Genomic DNA, 18,871 nt, shown 5'->3' with positions numbered 1-18,871 from the left:
CGTTCTTTGATATACAATGTATGTTAACATCTGGAGAGAACTGTGCCAATGCTAAGATGCACTTCTCATTCATTATGCATTTTTCTTCAAACACTATGCATGACAGTACTCTTTGGGAAATCACTGTAATAAGAAAACTTAAAACACAAATCACTCAATATTCAACAACGATTTAAGAATATGATTTAGACTTGAAAAACAGGGCCTTACCCGAAGAGCTCTCCTCACTTGAGGTATAAGTGCCTTTTCCTAGCAAGAGATTCAGCATGGTTGGGGAGTTCGCTACTTTTAATGGCGTTTCGCCCTTTCTGTTACTTTGACGAGGGTCCCCTCCATATCGCAAAAGCAGCTTCACCACCTGAAAGATAGATCAAAAAGGAGTTTAGAAAATAGTAAATTAAGACAATCTTCTAAGGATTAAATTAAAAAAAAATGACACACCCGTAATGTATAGGAGAAATGACCATTACATAAAGAACTATAATAGTACAGGAAATAAGTCAAAGAGTGGGGAATGTTTTTTCTACAATGGACTACTGACGCACAAAAGAATCACCACAATACAAAATCAATCAAAAATGAACTCGATATTGTTAAGAGTTAGAAATATCTCATCTAATCTATTTCAGTGTTATGTCCAGAGATTTGCCTTGGCGATTCTTGTTACATCTGAAGTGAAGGTATGCCACGCACATCTCGTTTTCCAAATTCATGGCTGGTACACAGGTGGTTGCGTGCAAGAAAAAGCCTTGGAAGCAACGGCTCGCAGCAGCATGGTATACCAAACAAGGACAAATTTCAATGCATGTTCATTTCACTTGGATCAAGACTAAGGCAATACATTCTTTCTTGGCTAGAGCCACTAATTCCCTCTGAGATTCAACAATAGCTGAAGCACCATCAGAAGTAGGATTACTATTCACTGCTGCTGTAACCTACTCCAAAATATTATCTTCTTTAGTAGTGCCATGCATAGATGCTAAAGAAAGCAAGTCTTCTGAAATTCCAGAATCAGGTAGAATCCCAGGTAGAAAATTGCTGGATAATACTGATTATTAACACTGCATCATCAATATTCAGCTGCAGAATCTTTCAGAGATTTTAATATCTTGGGTCACTCTGGAATTCCATCTGACAGACTGGCAAGATAAGCTTTCACTTTCATAGATAATTTAAGTTTCTCTGAAGCCAGTAAAGCTGTAGGAGAAACACTCTATAAAAATCCTCCTGTTGGCTGTGGTCAAAGCTTTTTTGGATAGGGTAGCTCACTGCATAATTGACTTGCACAACACTTTCATCTCCTTTCAAGATCTTATTAAAATTGCTTGCTGATTACTGAAGTTCTTTTTAAGTGCTTTTAAGTTGTCTGCATGGAGTTCTCCCTGCAGTTCTTCATATTTAATATACTTTAAGTTCTGACGTTGAACAGAAAAGACTTCTCCATAAATCAAGAAAAGGGGACTGCGTTTCACATCCAAAATAAACATTGTTTATTACAAAAACACTTCACATCTTTTGCTTGCAGTACCCTTTTTAAAAATTTAGTGTACATTATTATTTTATACATTCAGTTTACAATTCCTAAAAATTAACGCTGAGATGCAACCGATGTGCAGAACAGTTAGGAGAAAATACCACTTATAGGATTAAAACAGTTGCCAGACGGCATGCCAAAATTATCCTACACTCTACCATTAACACATTTACATGTAACAATGCACTGCATGCACGGGTACTTTTTAAATTTTCGAACTGTTAAAACCTCCCCAGACTGGAAAAAACTATGTACCTTAACCTGTCAGCCCACTGAAAATGACAAGGTGTAGGACTCAGGTGAGTGCCTTTATTGGCTGAGCTCCTTGAGAGGCCCACAAGTACATTCATTAAAATTCTGTACTTTCAAAAATACTTTTGATGTATTTTTCAGATGTAATTAAGAAACGGGCTACATCATTTTGGATCAATGGAGCCAATTGTTTTCCTACTCCATATCTTAAAAATTGTGGAAAAAGAAATTTTCTAATTCATATTTTCATATTTATTTACTGCTATATCTTCCAATGATCACATCTTTATAAGTTTTCCTGCCTGTCACTTGTATAATCCTGAATAATACAGTGCATCAAAAGAAACCTACTATTAATTTTCTAAATACATGCACAAATACAGCCTAAATTAATCAACCATTTATGACTTCTGATTCTGATTAATCAATCATTTATGACTGACCATGATACACTTAAGAAGTGACTGAAACACTAATTTATGAGGCGACTTAAGCTGTTGAATGCCATGTCTGGTGAAGCAAAAACAGCACAGAAAGAAACCAACATACCTCGCTTATCAAAAGAACACCACTTTTCTTCCACTGGTACAACTAAGGCTTAACTAAGCAATGAGTTCTATTTTTTTTATTTGATAATTTCCTCAATCTGGAAAACATTTAATGTAAAAACATACAAATATGAAATGTATAGCACTGATCTTCTTTCAGTATATTTTGTAATTTTCGGAATCAAAACCACGTTTTGGGGTTAAGAGAGTAAGAGAACAGGGAGTATCAAAACTCTTGTTGAAGAGTGGCATCAGAGAGGCAGAAAGGACAAGGACCCAGAATTAACGTTGAGCAGTTATTCGCTCACTCATATACGATCTGTATAGGACTGCTTGTCAAAGACAGGCCACGCCTGGGGACCACAAGTCACAAAACCTTGCCTTGCATGGGCCCTATGACTATAACAGTATGTGCCCTGTAGAGGAGACGTGTTTATCACCAGAATTAATTGACATGTCAAGTGTGTGTAATATGACTGAACTTGCTTCAAAAACGACTGATGCTCCAGGAGACTAACTTTGCTGTTGTAGTTATAAGTGATATTATAAGTGATATACATTATAAGTGTAGTTATAAGCCAGCAGCCACATCACCCTGCAACTCACAACTGGTAACCCACTGAAGCTAAGCAGGTGCGAGCCTGGTCAGTACCTGGATGGGAGACCTCCTTGGAAAAACTAAGGTTGCTGCTGGAAGAGGTGTTAGTGGGGCCAACAGGGGGTGCTCACCCTGCGGTCCATGTGGGTCCTAATGCCCCAGTATAGTGACGGGGACACTATACTGTAAACAGGCGCCGTCCTTCGGATGAGATGTAAAACCGAGGTCCTGACTCTCTGTGGTCATTAAAAATCCCAGGGCGTTTCTCGAAAAGAGTAGGGGTGAAACCCCGGCGTCCTGGCCTAATTTCCCATTGGCCCTCACCAATCATGGCCTCCTAATAATCCCCATCTATGAATCAGCTACATTCCTCTGCTCTCCTCCCCACTGATAGCTGGTGTGTGGTGAGCGTTCTGGCGCACTATGGCTGCCGTCGCACCATCCAGGTGGATGCTGCACATTGGTGGTGGTGGAAGGAAGTCCCCATTACCTGTAAAGCGCTTTGAGTGGAGTGTCCAGAAAAGCGCTATATAAGTGTAAGCAATTATTATTATTTCTTTTGATTCGAACTAATCATTTGACACCTATAAACCGACCTTGAAGTGCCCGTTGCTGGACGCGTCATGTAGAGGGGTGTCGTCATCTAAACCTTTTGTGTTGACTTCTGCCCCGGCTGCCAGCAGCTGCTTAGCCACATCATAGTAGCCCCTGTTGCAGGCCTCATGCAGAGCAGTCCAGCCTAAAAATCAGGAATGAAAATAACTGACTGATTCCCACAGCAAAAGATAAGTGCAATAGCAATTGCAACCACTCAGTAACAGCAATTGTAAATTAGCTCCGGCGTAACCAATTGCATTTACACAAGCTAACTAGCCTCAACCCATTTCAATTGCAGTGGTTGTGATGGTTTCAGAATAAAACCAGTACAGTACATGTACGGTAGGCATCCTCGGCTTTTAACTGCATCTCAAAGCAAAGAGTCAACTATGAGCAACAAGGATCTAGAACAAGACTGATCAGAGAGTCCAAAAGGACTCCAATGGTAACTCTGAAGGGCTTACAGGACTTTATTTCAAAGACTGATTAGTGTGTATGTATCACAACAATATGCCAATTTCTCCACAAGTCTGGGGTTGTGAAAGCCACTGCTCAGGAAGCCCACACAGTCTTGTTTGAGCACAAAACTCTCCCAAGTGCTGAGAAGATTCTGGACTCATGTGGGAAAAAGGTTTTGAGGTCTGATGAAACAAGGAGAGAATGTCCTACCTTAATGCAAAACGTTACATTTGGCAAAAACTTAGTAAAGAAGAACACCCACAAAACACCATCCCAACTGTAAAGCATGGTGGAGGCAGCATTCTGTTGCGAGGGTGTTTCTCTACAGACCAAACAGAATTATGGCTGTAATTCAAGCAAAAGGTGCTTCCACCATGTACTAACACACAGGGGTGTGTACTCTAATTTAAGTCATTTTTCTAGAGCTTATTTCTTATTACCTGCAAAGTCTTTTACATTCACGTCAGCTCCCTCACTGATGAGCTCTTTTATCCTGCGTATTTCTCCCCGGATAGCGGCGCGGTGCAGCCTCGTCTCGCCCCTCTCATTGCGTTTATTAACTTTATCTTTGGTTTTTGAGGCAGAGTTTGGCGTTCCCTTCTGACCCAGATTAGACTGCGACGGGTGCTTTGGTGTTGTGTCTATGAGAGAATAAGCAAAAAAAAAAATGAAGCTCCTGAATTACAAAACCCATTTAACTATTTAACAAAAGTGGGGCTGCAACACCTCTGCTCACCATTGTGTGGAGCACTTGCACCACAAGTTAATTCACTGAATACAAGATTTTTGGTCCATTTCTGAATAGCTCATACTGTCATGTTCACACATTTAAGCTCATTTGATATCAGTGCAAGTCTATTTTAAAATCTCACCTAATTTGATTGTAGTTATTTCAGAATCCATACACAGTGGTCAAAGTATTTTTCACTGCCTTTTCATTTTTCTTCCAACCCAGTGACAATTTTAAGGCTGCAAACTAAGATGCAATATCAGTACTTAGATGTAACAATGAAATCTGATCTTAAATCTTGTGTAATTTAAAACAAATTAATCAATGTTAGGGTGGTCCTTGGGCAGAGCAGCTGACGGAAGAGAACAGTCCTGCAGAAAGGGAGATGTAGAAGAGTCTGCTCGCAGGCTGACCTGGACTGTTTACAGATTCCTCAGCAGTCATCTGCATAAGAAGAGCAACCTGCTGACGCTCAGAGAGTGGATAGCCAGCTCGGATTCCTGGCAGCCCCATCCCAAACGCCAAGCCGGACTTCCTGGTGTTGGTGGGTTCCTTTTTAATCCGCTTCCTTTCTGGACCTTGCTTCTCTGTAACGACAAGGGGGAGAGGAAACGGTCACGTCTTCGCAGGCTGCCAGCTGTGCACAGCCCCGGTGGCCCGCCAGTGCCTGAGCTGTTAGAAGTCCACAATCGCAGGCCCTGTGAATTTCCTCTTTCTGCTTAGGCTTAATCTTCAAAAGCAAGAGAACCCTCCTGTCTTTATGCACATCAGATGAACTTCACGTTCGTCACTACAATTCTTTCTCTGAAAAAGTGAATTAAATTGGAAGTTAAAAGTATTAAATGTCTTCATTAGACGAGGCTGCAGGTGCATTACTATAATACAATTGACAAATAAACGTGTATATATAAAACGCAGATACTAACGCCTAGTTTACAATTTCAATGGCAAAAAGTCCCATTGAACGGCTTCTTAAGTTCAAGTTAGAACACTGCTGGCTTAACTATGAAAATATTTTAGTTTAAATCAGAAAGTTCATCCAATAAGGTTAAACAGACAAAATACTTAACTAATATACATAAAGTTAAACTTACAGCAACCACTGAAAATTAACCCATGTCTGTTCTGCTACAAAATAAATCCTGTAGCATTACTGATGTGTATTCTTTCTGGGTCCTTCTTCCTGTTCTCATAACTGAAAAACCAGGTAGATGACTTTCTCCTTCAAGTACACCACAAGGAATTTGTCATTCGGGGTTTGTAAATTAACAAAGCCACAAGTCTTAGCAGGTGAAAAACTGATTTCTAATGAGCTCTACACTCTTATTTCAGTTTCAAAATAGTCACTGTGAAAGACTTTTAAAGTATCTTTCACCCGGTATCTTGGTGCTGATCTTCCAGCCCTCTCCACCATCTATCATACGCGTGTTTTGCGTAAAGCAAAATCCATCTGTTCCATCAGAACGCAGATACCGACTCCCCAACTCCAAGACCAACAGATTTAAGTTCTCATTCATACCTGTAACCATATTGTTACTTAACACTTGACGGTCTATGCAAATATGAATGTATATTGTTCCTGTCCTGTTGTTTTTTTTCTTCTGTTCACCTGTACACCAACACTGCTGCTGTAAAACAATTTGCCCCCCCCCCCGGGATAATAAAGACTCTCTCTAAAGGGACAAGCAGCAGGTATGTACCTATGAATGTTTATTGCTTGTTAGGCTGAAGGTGTGACTTGTCTTCATGACAATATGAGAAAGGGCTGGTGTCCATTTTCATGGCAGGACAACAAGACAAAAGCAGCTTTTGGCAATGAAACACCCACTACTGATCATCAGCTCTGGGGTCTGTCCTCCACCTCACATGAAACACTAAGACCATGCAGCCATGGCAATGGTTAATGAGTTCCTAATTCTATATCCCATCAGATGATAGTGATACTAATAAAATACAAAATTCTGAATTCTAACGCATCCAAATGCAGAAAGAATTTGTGCGCTTCTTCTTGAGAACATGAACATGAACATGAGAACAAGCTGCCTGTTGCAACATAGAATAGAGAGAGGATTTGCTCAGGGCTACAAACATAATTAATAAGAGTAAGGAAACATGGCAGAGAATGCTTCCGGTTCCAAACACTTTCCAGGGACCTTCTTCCAAAGTCAAAGCTGATAAACTTTCACTAACATCTGTAAATACTTAGACAAAATGTATCCCCTCCCTCCCCCTTAAATGCATTTGGACAAATTCCTTTTATTCATACTTCAACAACAGGAACCACAGGAGCAGCCTAAACATGTTTTCAGACTCTGGGACTTAAGAGGGACAAAAATGCAGTGCTTGTCCATCCTGCCTTCTACAGTAAACTGTGTGCCATGTCATGCAATAGCTGGGGGTTGACTGGACCCTCTTTGACCAAAGAAAAATAAATAATAAAAAGATCTCAAGATTTTTTCCAAATTGCAAACTCCAGACATTACATTTCGTGATTATTATTAAATGTAGGAAACTAGCAAAGACAAACATCTGCAAAATCAAATTCTAAGCAGGCACAGAACCACCTTTTCAAACAACCACTACTATAAGACAACCATGTGGGAATGCTGCTGTTCCCCAAACACACAGACACAATCACCCAAAATAATTAGCGCGTCCTAGTGCAGTCACAATTCCAATTCCCACTCAATGTTCTCACAAAAACACACACAGGTTTATATACAACTCTTTAAAATACATTTAAAACTAATTTCAAATTTACCAAGCTGTAATTATGCACCATGTTTTCTATTGTCTCTGAGCTGTATTAATCTACTCTGCAAGGTGTTTAAACCGCTTATACTTCAGCTTCTTTGAAAATGACAAACTGTGATCCACTGTGACTCCTAATTACACAGGAGTATTGATTAGGAGAGATACAGCTCTGACTCCGTGATCCACCAGTGTCACATTACAAGACCAGAATAGCAGAAGGAGTACTGGGTCTGTCTAAAGCTGAAGGTACATTAAATGATGGTCATAACAGCACATGGTGTTACTGGAATGCACAAGTCATATTTCAAAAATATCCCACAATCCTAGTCAAAACATCAATAAAGTAGGGCATTTCCATTAACATAAATTCAGATGATAGGAAGAAAAATCTGCTCATCTTCCCTACCATTAACCTTTCTCTTTGCCCCTTGCCTGATATGTAATAGCCCATATTTATATCTGTTTTAAGAGCAAAATGGAAGGCCCATAATAAGAAAAGGGCAAAATTGCCTTTGTTTTGGCAGTTCTACAAGTCTTCTACTTAGTAGCAAGGCAGTGAGCATTCTTACAACTTCCTACATCTTCTGTCAAACTTGCCATTCTTTTACTGGTCATCAAATCATGTAACATTCTGTACATTCACTTAGCAAACATCAACTAGAACAAACAAATCTATAAAATCCTCTTTTACAGCACAATTGAGAACACCTGAAACATATGCAAATCTTTTTGTGTTCTGCAGTTTTGTTTTTTTTACAGTGACATACCTCACTTTAAAACACAATTAGCATTAATTACATTGCGAATAGGTCCCATCGTAACAGAACATATTCATTACCCTCTTGAGAACTTAACTACCATTATAAGACTAATTATTTAAAACATCACAGTAGTTAATATTGCATATTAGATGCATCTGCTTTGTTGAAAACAATACTGTAATGTTGGAGATCTATTTCAATAACTGGAAGTGTAACATGCAGGAGTGAAATGCCACTTAAAACAGGATCTCAGATCACTCATCAACACTACCTGCAAACACTGCTTGAGGGATTGGTATGGTATAAAATCAACCAAAATTAAGGTTAAAGGACATAACGAAATAAAAAAGTAACAAGTGAGAACACTGCTTATTTTGCAAATTCAGAATAGCTAATAGCGCTGATCAATGCATAAAGACTGACACTCAAGTCCAGGATAGTTCAAAATCTCAAAATTAAAAACAATATGACTTTGCATTGTAAAATTCTCAAGAGTTAATGCCTATACGTATAGTTTAACAAAGTGCAAAATAGACTTCTGTTACAAGTCTCAAAATCCACCGGCAAAACAAGGTACTTAAAGTCATTCACAATATGTAAATCAATTCACTATTGACAAACATCATATAGTGAAGCATGTACAACCCAGCGACTTGCCAACAATAAAAATGTAATTTGAGTCCATACAGAGCTGCTCAAGGCCTGTATATCACAGAAAGCAACAGGGAGGAAACATCTATAACCTCTTCTTGGCCTCTACTTTTGGTGAAAATGCTGAAATTAAGGATGAATTAAAACAAAGGGTGTGGACTTTGTCCATATTTTTTACCTCTTAAAAGTTTCAGTTTCACTGAGTGGAAACGACTGAGACCTATTTATATTCATTCAGTGCTGACAATTTTGCTTTTCAGTCAAGTGCATTTCCAGAAAGGAAATGTGGGGAAAAAAGAAAACTGCTCATAAGAATACCATAAAACTACATGAACTGCCACTAGTTTTGTCTTGGATACTAGAATGGGTTCTACAGGTAGAGCTAAGATTTAAGACCGCTTAGGGAGTGTACAAAGCAGATAATAGTGCCCACAACAAATTATCATCAAACTACAAAGATAATTATACAAACTACAAACATAATTATAGATGTAAGGTGTTCACAGGCTAAAAGGAACAGAGGCATTTAAACTCCACCCACTCTGCACTTTCATCCAATTTCAGAGTCTTTCAAACAAATTTGCAGTGGTTTTGCCAAACAAAAATACTACAATTGCAGAATAAAACAAATGCAGAAAATTTCTGAATGTAACCCCAAAGTCCAGTCACCTTCACACTAGCTTTCACTTCATTAATAAGTCATGCACAGAAGACCAAAGCAACATATAGGTTCTTGGCTTCTAATGTGTACAAACAGGTTCTTGAAGACACAAAGCAAAAAAAAAACTATTAGGAACAGATGAGGTTCAGAAGTTTGCATCAACATGAGAATGTTCTGAAATTCCATATTCACAAGCTCAGATGAAAAATAAATTAAGCAGAAATAACCTTGTGACGTACGATAGAGCCTATTTACCTTGTAATCTTCTTAGTCTTTCTAGTCAAGGTCTCAAAAAAAAACAGCTACCTTTAAGATAAGTATTCAGGCTTATTTATTGCACACCATTCAAAACCAGCAGATCCAGTATGTAGAAAACTTTCATTTAAACAAACATACCTTCACATTCTTTTTGCCTTACAGTGCTCCATTCATTTAAAATCAAGAATACATCCCACAACACCGTTTAAGTGTCTACCTCCTCATGGTTCATGGAGAACAAGCTGGGGTATGCAAAAAGAAATTCCTAATGTAAGAAATTGTACATGGGCAAGAAAGTGATCTTATGTTATGGTGACGTCATTACTTTCAGGCATTAAATTGAACAACTTGAAAAACTAAGTAAAAGTCAAAATGCATTTGTGTTATAAGGTCTCTAGTATTTGGTTTATCACCCGAAAGAAGGAATTAAAGCAGAGGCAGACAGGGCTCTCCCTCACATATTCCCAGTGAGCAAATCTTTGAGCTGCTGCATTCTTAGCAATGTCTCCATCAGCTGTAAACTCTTTCTGGAGACTCTTACTGGCATTGGCACAGACTCTGAAAACCAGGCTATAGTGTTCAGCTATTAAAACAAATCTGAACTTCCAGAAGCAATGCACAAAGGAAAGCAAAAAAGCAGAGTACGACCCCTGAAATGCTTTGCTTTTATTTCATTTTATTTCATCTACAAGAATGGACCTCAGTCCCAATCTTCAGATGGCTGGCCTCTACAGAAATAGCACACAGAGAATACAGGATGTTTTGTCTGTCCTATGCATCAATACAAAAAGATGTAAAAGATGCAAAAAAATGCAATTAATGCCCGTGAAGAGCTGGGGATAGTAGTGTCAAGTAGTGGTCCAGGTTCTTGATCCATAAATAGGATTTGAAACCACAACCTTCAAGGGCACTGCTATTGTGCTGTAGAGCAAGCTAATTCACTTAAATTGCGTCAATAAATAAAATGTGATGGTACTTTGTATTTCAAAAGATTTTAAAACACTGGTCCTTCCACAATAAATGCTTCATGTTCATCATGATGACAAGAGCCTGTATGACAAAATCTGGAAACATTTTCCAAAATAACTATATATATATATTACACACCAGTACACAAGAACTAAAAAGCTGAGAACATTATTCATTACGCATCGTCAGAAAACAATATTCCTGGCAAAGGCAGCAGAAACAAACAGAGCACATTCTAGATGTATAGAGCACTAGACAGGACTAAACCTTGGAGAGGAGACTGGTCCATCGCAGTCTCAAATAGCCGTAGCTAGCATGTTGCTGGGCCCCAGGGGAAATGACTATGTAAGCTCTAGACAGGCTGGAAAGAAACCAAGAAGGTTGCTTCCACGTAGCCAAGAACCAGACAGCAGGGGCTGTGCCACCATATCACCTGTTTGAGTATTAGGATCAAAACAGCAGTTCCCCCCCCAATAACCATCGTACCTCAAAAGAGTTGCAAGGATGATCAAAATGTCAGCTGTTGTACGCCAAAATAAGTTAATAGAACGAAGTTACAAACAGTGAAGGGCTTAGGCCATTTTAAAAAAGGTTCTTGGCTGCTTGAAAATACTGTAAATTGGAAATGCCGCTAGTTTTTCCTTCTGTGTGGCAATGTGAGTATCTATGAGATCACAGCTCCTGGATATGCAGGCAGAAGCTAATGGAGAGATGCCAAGGTTAGCGCAGCGTGGGCAGCAGCAGTGCAGAACTCATCACCATCGCTTCTGCCTCTCCACTTTACAAATCCTGTCCTTTACGCTGTCACTCTCTACTGCATCAAAAGCGCTCTCAAATCCTGGAGTGGGATACGAGCAAGTCACTAGACAATTGCCAAAAAGGACCCTCGCCAACATGCACAAGTTTATTTATATGCAACTATATGTCCCGAGATGATAATGAACATTGTATTATACCTTGTTTTTCAGCAAAAAAGGAGTCTATTCCAACTTAAGTCAATGCCAAAATCAGCAACAGGATTCGTTGCAGTCTTCCCAGAAGACAAAATGAAAATGGATTAAATTTAGGGGAAAAAGAGCAAAATTTTTATAGATCATACTACCATCACATTTATATTCAATAACATAATGCATCAACCACATACTTTCAAAATAAACCACAATGTAAAGAGACCAAAATGTAAGCAGAAACAAAACTTGCAAAGGGCTAGAAATACATCTAGTTTGGCATTTTAACTAGCTCTTTTTAAAAAGTCTAGGTCCCTAAAATACACTACATCTTGCTACTTTAATAAGACAACTTCCACAATAGCTCTGCTCAAGCAGCCCCCTCTTAAAGCATGCACTAGCCATACCAGCCTTTGTAACAGACATACCAGAAAACTGCAAACTGAGCTCCAAAATGATTAAAAAAATACAGTATTCCAATTCCCGATACCAAAAGGGAGGACTTCACTATTTCTTAAACCAACTTTGTAATAATACAGGGAAGTTAAGGACGCAATTTCATGGCAATAGCCATGTTAAGGAAGCCTATACTCTGGCTCCTTTCAAGAACCAGCCGGACAAAATCCTTGGATTACTTAACTACCAAAGGGCCAGATGAGCCAGAAGACCTCTTGTTTGTAACCATTCATGCATTCTAATAATTAACAAATCTTGTGAGGACTTGGGTGGTTCTGAAATCTGTCAGTGTAGGTGATACAGGATTGTTAATTACATTTTAAATATGCTTCATTTTTCCAGTCTCATTTGCTTCCTCTCAAGGTCACAGTCCAGAAAAAAAAAGCAAAGGATGATGACAGGTAAGAAAATGCGAGTCCCTCTTTTCTTGCACTGAGATCAAATTACAGAGAGACCCATCATAGTAGCCTATAATGCAATTGACCAAATGACCAGAACTTTACTCTATAATGCTTTTTTAGCGAGTTATTTAAGACATATATTCCTTTCAGGTTTTCTGTGTAGCCATGTTGAAATGAATTCTGCTATCTTTCGGAAAAAAAATCTCCAGTGCAGAGCTTAAAACAACGGATACCTGAGCTGCAAATTATCTTCAAATCTGACAAAACAACCTAATGCCCTCAGCAGCAAACTGAAATGAAAAGGAAAGGGATGGAATTGGAATACTGTAGCTGGTAAACAACAGAGACGCACACCAAAAGTAGAAGTGGAGAAGAGTGAGTGTGTGCCACATGGCAGTGCCCACAGAGAAACGAAGAGCCCCAGTAAGGTGTTACAATGAAGAAACCAGAGGAAAGTAAGGCAGTCGTGTTTACCTGAGTGCGGCCTGTGAGCAGAGAGCGAGGCGGCAGCACACTGGTGATCCCAAGCCTCCGAGGACAGGCCGGGGTCAGAATCTATGAGTCCAGTCAGGGAAGAGTGGGGAGGGCAGCAAGCAGACATGCACACAGACACACAACAGCAGCGTTAAGCAAGGACAGCAAGACCAGGGAGGGGCAGAACAGAGACCCGCAAAAAAAAAGGGAGAGTGGAGAGGTTTGGGGAGATGGATAGTTTGTGATAGAATTTTGGGGTCACAAAGTATCAACCACATCCCGGTTCAGTTCAGGAGTGATAATGAGGCAACAGCAGAATGAGCAAAAAATATTTGGCAAAATGTATTCCATAATAAATGGATAAACAAAAGCAGAGGTACAAATGGGAAGCAGATGTGGAAAGAAGCGCGAGATGCATTGTGTGTGTAGGTTTTTGAGGGGCAAAGAAGCAGAGATTTTGACAGAGAGGAAAACGTGGGACAAAAGAAAAGAGAAAAGTGTTAGATCACTGAGATATATTGTCAATCACTATGGATGAGTTTCAAAAAAGCAGCAGGTGCAATTCACTACTGCATACAATTCGAGAGTGTGTATGAGAATACAAGACAACACAAAATGATGATGTGGAATTTGAAAGCATGAATACTAGCTTAATAGCAAATAACTGAAAATAAACGGCCTGTTTTTGGGAAACTGAAATTGCAGCAGACACTTGCATTACAAAGCACCTTAAGACAGGATTGAATTCCCCACAGTATCGTCTCTAAGATTCTCCAAAATCTAGAGATTAGCTAGCAGTAACTTGTCTTCTACAGATCAACTATCAGCCTGTAGCACACATGCTATAGTCCCTTTTGAACAGACACAAAACAGCCATTAAAAAATAAAAAGCAAACTAAAATAATAAAGCCTTCAATAAACAGTGGTACATCTGACAGCAAAAGTTAGTAACTGATCTCGGCTCTCTAATTGCAAATAAAAGCCCTAAATTCAAAACTGATCCAAGAATAATACTACACTTCCATCAGTAAAGTGTAGTGATCATTGTGCATTTGTGACTCGATCGAAAAGACTGGAGCTGTAGCTAGTAAGGCCATAAAAGAAAACTTTAAATAATGCTCTGAAGTCAAATCTACCAATTTTGTGTTACAGCCCTTGAAAATGTGGAGCGATCACTGCAGCTAAGAAAAGCAATATAGTTGGTATCTAACAATGCCATTCAGTAAGAGAAAAACACAGAAACTCAAAACATTCACGTAAAGATAAAAAGAATTAAAAACGAGGCAGTTCTATAAATTTTAGAAATAAACATTTTATATTCCCCAAATCTTACAAAAATAAAAAAGTGAATATTTAATGAAAGCAGAAAAACAGATGACCATATTGAAAACAAAGTCCAGAAGAACCCCAGGTTCACCTCTCTGGAAAAAGTCTAGAAAAACAGCATCTTAAGAAATTAGCTCCTTTTATTTAAGAACAAACTTTGCATCCATGGTAAGGTAAAGAGAAGGCCAACAATTTTAAAGTCACATTTCAGATGTTTGGTTTACAGCAACCAACCCAATGAACCTGTGGCATTGATATGCTCAGAGGAAACCATGCTTTGCTCTCGACACCAGCGTACACAACAAAAGCAATGTCTAGCCCAGCCCAAAGTGTGTGGACCCTTGCTCTTACCCGAGTCAGAATCCTTCTGGTCTCCATTGGCTCCAACGGTAAAAGGCAGTTTCCTCTTCGGAGCTTTCTCTTTCATCTCTTTTCCTCCATCATTTCGGTCCAGCTTTGGAGTCTTGTTTAAAGAGACTTTATCTTTATCCTACCGAAAACAGTAAAAGGAACAATTGCAAATGAGGATTTCTTACAACCAAATTAATCACAAAACCATACATTTAAAAAAAGATATTTTTCCCCAAGAGTGCAGCAGGCCATAACTCCCCCAAAAAAGGTTTGGCTTAATATTACGATTCTGGATCATGAGCCTCAAAATACTAAGAACTTAAAGTCACTGCCCCAGACAGTCACAATCTGGATTAGTGACCGTGTTATACTCCAAAACAACTACAAAGATTATCTAAAATAAGTAACAAAATTAAGAAAAAGCAAAGAGCAGTTTTATTTTTTTGCTGTCAAACAGGAGAAGCAGTGTTGTTCGTGGAATTCCCCTGCAGCAAGGTCTTGTCTGTCCAAAGATTTCTAGCAATTACAGGATTTGCAGAGCGTGTCTTTTCCATGGAATTTCCTTTCGTCGGTCCCACCACAAACTGCTGAGTCCCAGATGGGAGTGAGTTCTAACCCTGGGCTTTGTGGTCGATAGCAACTGGAAACCTTCAGCACTCCCGGCTATGAATTCATAAGCCAGGTCTGTTTTTATCTGCCAGGTTGTTTTTCATTTTGTCTGTACAATCTCTGTTGCAGGCCTGTTCACAAAAAGAGAGCTTTTAAAATAAAGCTCAAATGCATAGTGCTGTATGTCACACACAAAAAAAAAACAGATGGCACACTGTACTACTGCCTAAGTAGGGCCGAAATAAAAATAACTTTTTATATTTCACAATTAACTTCTTTACTCTGGGATTCAGTCCAATAAGGGACAATAAGGTTGTGATTAGGGCTGTGTGGTACAGAAATGCATGCTCCATTCGTTCCACTAGTTTCCAATATGATTGAGATTCAGGAACTGTTCTAAGAAAAGCAATTTTAACGGTCTCACTGTACTTAAGCCAGACAAACACTTCTAGCAAAAAGGAGCCTATTCTTTTGATTGGGGGTCCTAATATTTTGGCCAGCATGCAGGCATTGCTGATGAGTCAAAACCAAACCTAGTTCTTCAGTCCAATGGAATTTTACCTTTGAGCTAAGCTGGGAGAAGGACTTACATAAACAGTCTGAACAGCCTCTTGTATTTGTGCACTGTTTTAAGATTTAAAAAACTGCATTAAATTAATGAATCTAAATTGCTGAGTTTAGGAAAATAACAGCGAGAAATAATGCTTTAAAATACTGCCTTGAGTTCTTAAGCACTGCTCTTTGAATTACTGGCAGGGAGAGTGGCTTATTGCCCTAGATAAGTCATAAGACTATGATGTCACCGTGTGCACACAGCTCCCTTCCTGTTTCCCTGAGCTGTGCTTGGTACCGTATACAGTACTGAGAGAGCGAGTGAGAGGTCCACGGCATACTGAATTTTGCTTGAAGTACACTGTGCAGAGACCCGAAGACACACAGTTGGGCATGGTGCAGCATAGCTCGCAGAAACAGCCCAAGGAATTACTCGACAGCGCTGAGCTGCAGCCTCGCTGAAAGCTGGCTTCGTGACCAAATGGTGTTTACGGGTTTCCTAGCAACACCCCAGTTCTATTCACATCTGATGCAATCCACCTCGGAATGCTGTACATACACAAGCCATTTAACAGCACTGCTGACCCGACACAAATCGCCAGACATCATTATTCAGATGCTTAGCTCCAGGTCCCACAGCAGCAAAAACAGCAAACGTACAGAACCATTATGAATCTTAAACTTGCTAAAAAAAAAAGAAATAAAATATGCACCACAAGGGCCTTGCTCTCCATTTTGCATTAGTGGCTTTGAGCCCCCACTAGAGTTAAAAGTCCAGTTGTGGACAGATGTTGTACATAATAGGGAATCCATCCTTTTTGAATCATGCCAGTAATGTTTCATTTATTAAGGCAGCTTATCCTTTTTCCTGCTGTAACCTGCACAAAACACCTGTCCTCTACCTACAAGGGATGGGGTCATAAGCTACTAAGGTTTCACCTTCTGGAAACTTTAGAGTCCTTAGTAAAAATGTCAATTAAAATTAAAACAAGTACTGTCCATAAATTTACCCTCGTTTGAATTACAATATAAACCATCAGATTAAGAAACCATAAAGAACCCTCCCAGACCGCTGTGCACCTTTGTTGAAGATTACTGTGTAGAGATCAACACATTTGTTTTTATCAACATCAAGATGGGGTACATATGACATTAAAAAAGAAGCAGTCAGTCCACTACTACAAACTAAGAGCACCTCTTCTAGGAGAGTGCCTTATATCACTGGCACCATAGTCTGTTAACATCAGTCCACAAACCACTGCCAAAAATAAGTCTGGTAATCAAACAGGGATTCAAATGGACTAAATCTCTTGGAGAGGTGGGTAAAACGGTGTTAATATTTGTGATCAGTCAGTTTTTTATTTGGCTGCCCTGTCATTTCCCAGTCACCTCTCCTGAGGTACAACAGTAACAATTAAGGCACATTCGATTTTGTACAAGTCAGAGCAAAGGCTCATTTTCACTGTGCATCTCCAAGCCCTGAATATCCAAGACAAAAGCTCTGATTCTCCTGAGAGACTGCTTTCCACTGTAGTGATTAAAAAAACAAACTGTCTGGAATACCCAAGTCAAAAAAGAGTAGGTAGTTGCCTACCTTAGGTGTAGCTTTATTAGGCCTAAAAGAAGGATCTTTAACACTCTCCACCTGGAGAGATAAGGAATGTCGGTGCTTACCTTTTTCCCAGTCTGCTTCTCCACCATGTCGGTGTTGAGTGGGAAATCCTCCAGCTGGGGTGTTTTAGATCCCCCACCCTTGGGCATCGTTTAGCTTTCGCCACGCCAACTTCATTCACGGCTCCATCGCATCGTCATCAACCGTCTGCCGGGGGAAAGACAGAATCACGCACTGCTCTTTCGATCTGGGCTTCTCTTGAACGAATTGCAGTTCAGCCACTTTATATCATTTTCAACATTAAAATCCCATCAAGCTCTAACCTCCTGAGCAGTTTGGTGTAAATGGCACTACCATTATGCACTAATGTTTTTGTACCATTCTAATTTGCGTGTTCTACTCCGACAAATCTAAATAGCTTGGGCTTACTACTGCATGAGACTGAACAGGGCAGACTCAGGATTAACACTAAAGAGGTTAAAATCTACAATGCAAGCCAACTTACAAAACTGTCAAATTAATACATGTATGTCTTTAAGACTTACTGTACTGAGAACTGTACTGCAATTAAAGACTTCAGGCATGAACTCCACTTAAATGATACTTTTTTGCACGACAAATTCAAAACACGTTTCAAAGTACTTAATGTCCATGCAATTTGAAATGGTTTCTTTTTGATCTTACTATATGTACCACAACAGATTTTCCACAATCTCAATGGACTTATTCCAAATATTCACTTTTCATTAACTCAGAGGTTAAGGGTTTTGGCAGTTCTGACGTTTTTGAAATATTTCTCCTCTATGAAAAAACAATTTTAAAGGCACTCTGTAATGATTACAGGCACAAATTAACACAGACTGAAAATGAAAGTAGCTGAAACAGATCCTGTCAGATTTGTGCAGACGCAGGTTTCGTTCCAGAGCACAGCAAAAACACCCCCATTTACATGCATATCATCAGGTAAGAGACAGACCACTCTACAACAGCTGGAAAATGTGTATATCAAAAGAAATAGTGTAGTAACAAGCTTCACAGTAACTCAGTCTACAGTTACAAAATCCTATGACCAAAAGAAAAGTAGGCTAACAGCTAAGCACCTTTTCTAGAGGCACAGCAAGCAAGCCAGAAACGGGACTGCTCTGGTACAGAACTCATGTGTTTGTCTCTCCATACTGCTTTATTTTCCCTTTTAAGCAGCAAGAAGCAGCAAGATCACGTGCAAGCCACTTGAGTGGAACATGAATAAAAGATATGTAAAGAGTTCCTGAATATTGTTTCATCCACAACACATTTTCTACAGTGTGCAGAGGGCTACAATTTCTTCTGAACCCCCCCCCCTAGTAAATACTGGCAGTCCACAGCCATGGC

General features: G+C 39.4%; 1 protein-coding gene across 2 annotated transcripts in view; it reads right to left on the bottom strand.

Annotated features, from left to right (window-relative positions):
- Nucleotides 1-18,871, bottom strand: part of ankrd11 (ankyrin repeat domain 11) — a 111,786-nt gene that overhangs the window by 17,010 nt on the left and 75,905 nt on the right. Inside the window, exons 3-9 of one of the 2 annotated variants that reach the window (XM_088614401.1) lie at nucleotides 17,563-17,707; nucleotides 14,728-14,866; nucleotides 13,051-13,131; nucleotides 5,132-5,305; nucleotides 4,429-4,629; nucleotides 3,529-3,671; nucleotides 211-358 (exon numbers count right to left, since the gene is read on the bottom strand). In XM_088614401.1, coding sequence (XP_088470527.1) covers nucleotides 211-358; nucleotides 3,529-3,671; nucleotides 4,429-4,629; nucleotides 5,132-5,305; nucleotides 13,051-13,131; nucleotides 14,728-14,866; nucleotides 17,563-17,649 — 973 coding nt within the window. In that variant the 5' untranslated portion in view covers nucleotides 17,650-17,707. The remainder of the gene's footprint in view (nucleotides 1-210; nucleotides 359-3,528; nucleotides 3,672-4,428; nucleotides 4,630-5,131; nucleotides 5,306-13,050; nucleotides 13,132-14,727; nucleotides 14,867-17,562; nucleotides 17,708-18,871) is intronic. The other variant, XM_088614402.1, reaches the window with a different exon arrangement.

Source organism: Lepisosteus platostomus, chromosome 20 (genome assembly GCF_059453375.1).
Source record: "Lepisosteus platostomus isolate fLepPlt1 chromosome 20, fLepPlt1.hap1, whole genome shotgun sequence".
Classification (NCBI taxonomy): Eukaryota; Metazoa; Chordata; class Actinopteri; order Semionotiformes; family Lepisosteidae; genus Lepisosteus; species Lepisosteus platostomus.
This window is presented reverse-complemented; position numbering and strand designations above follow the sequence as displayed.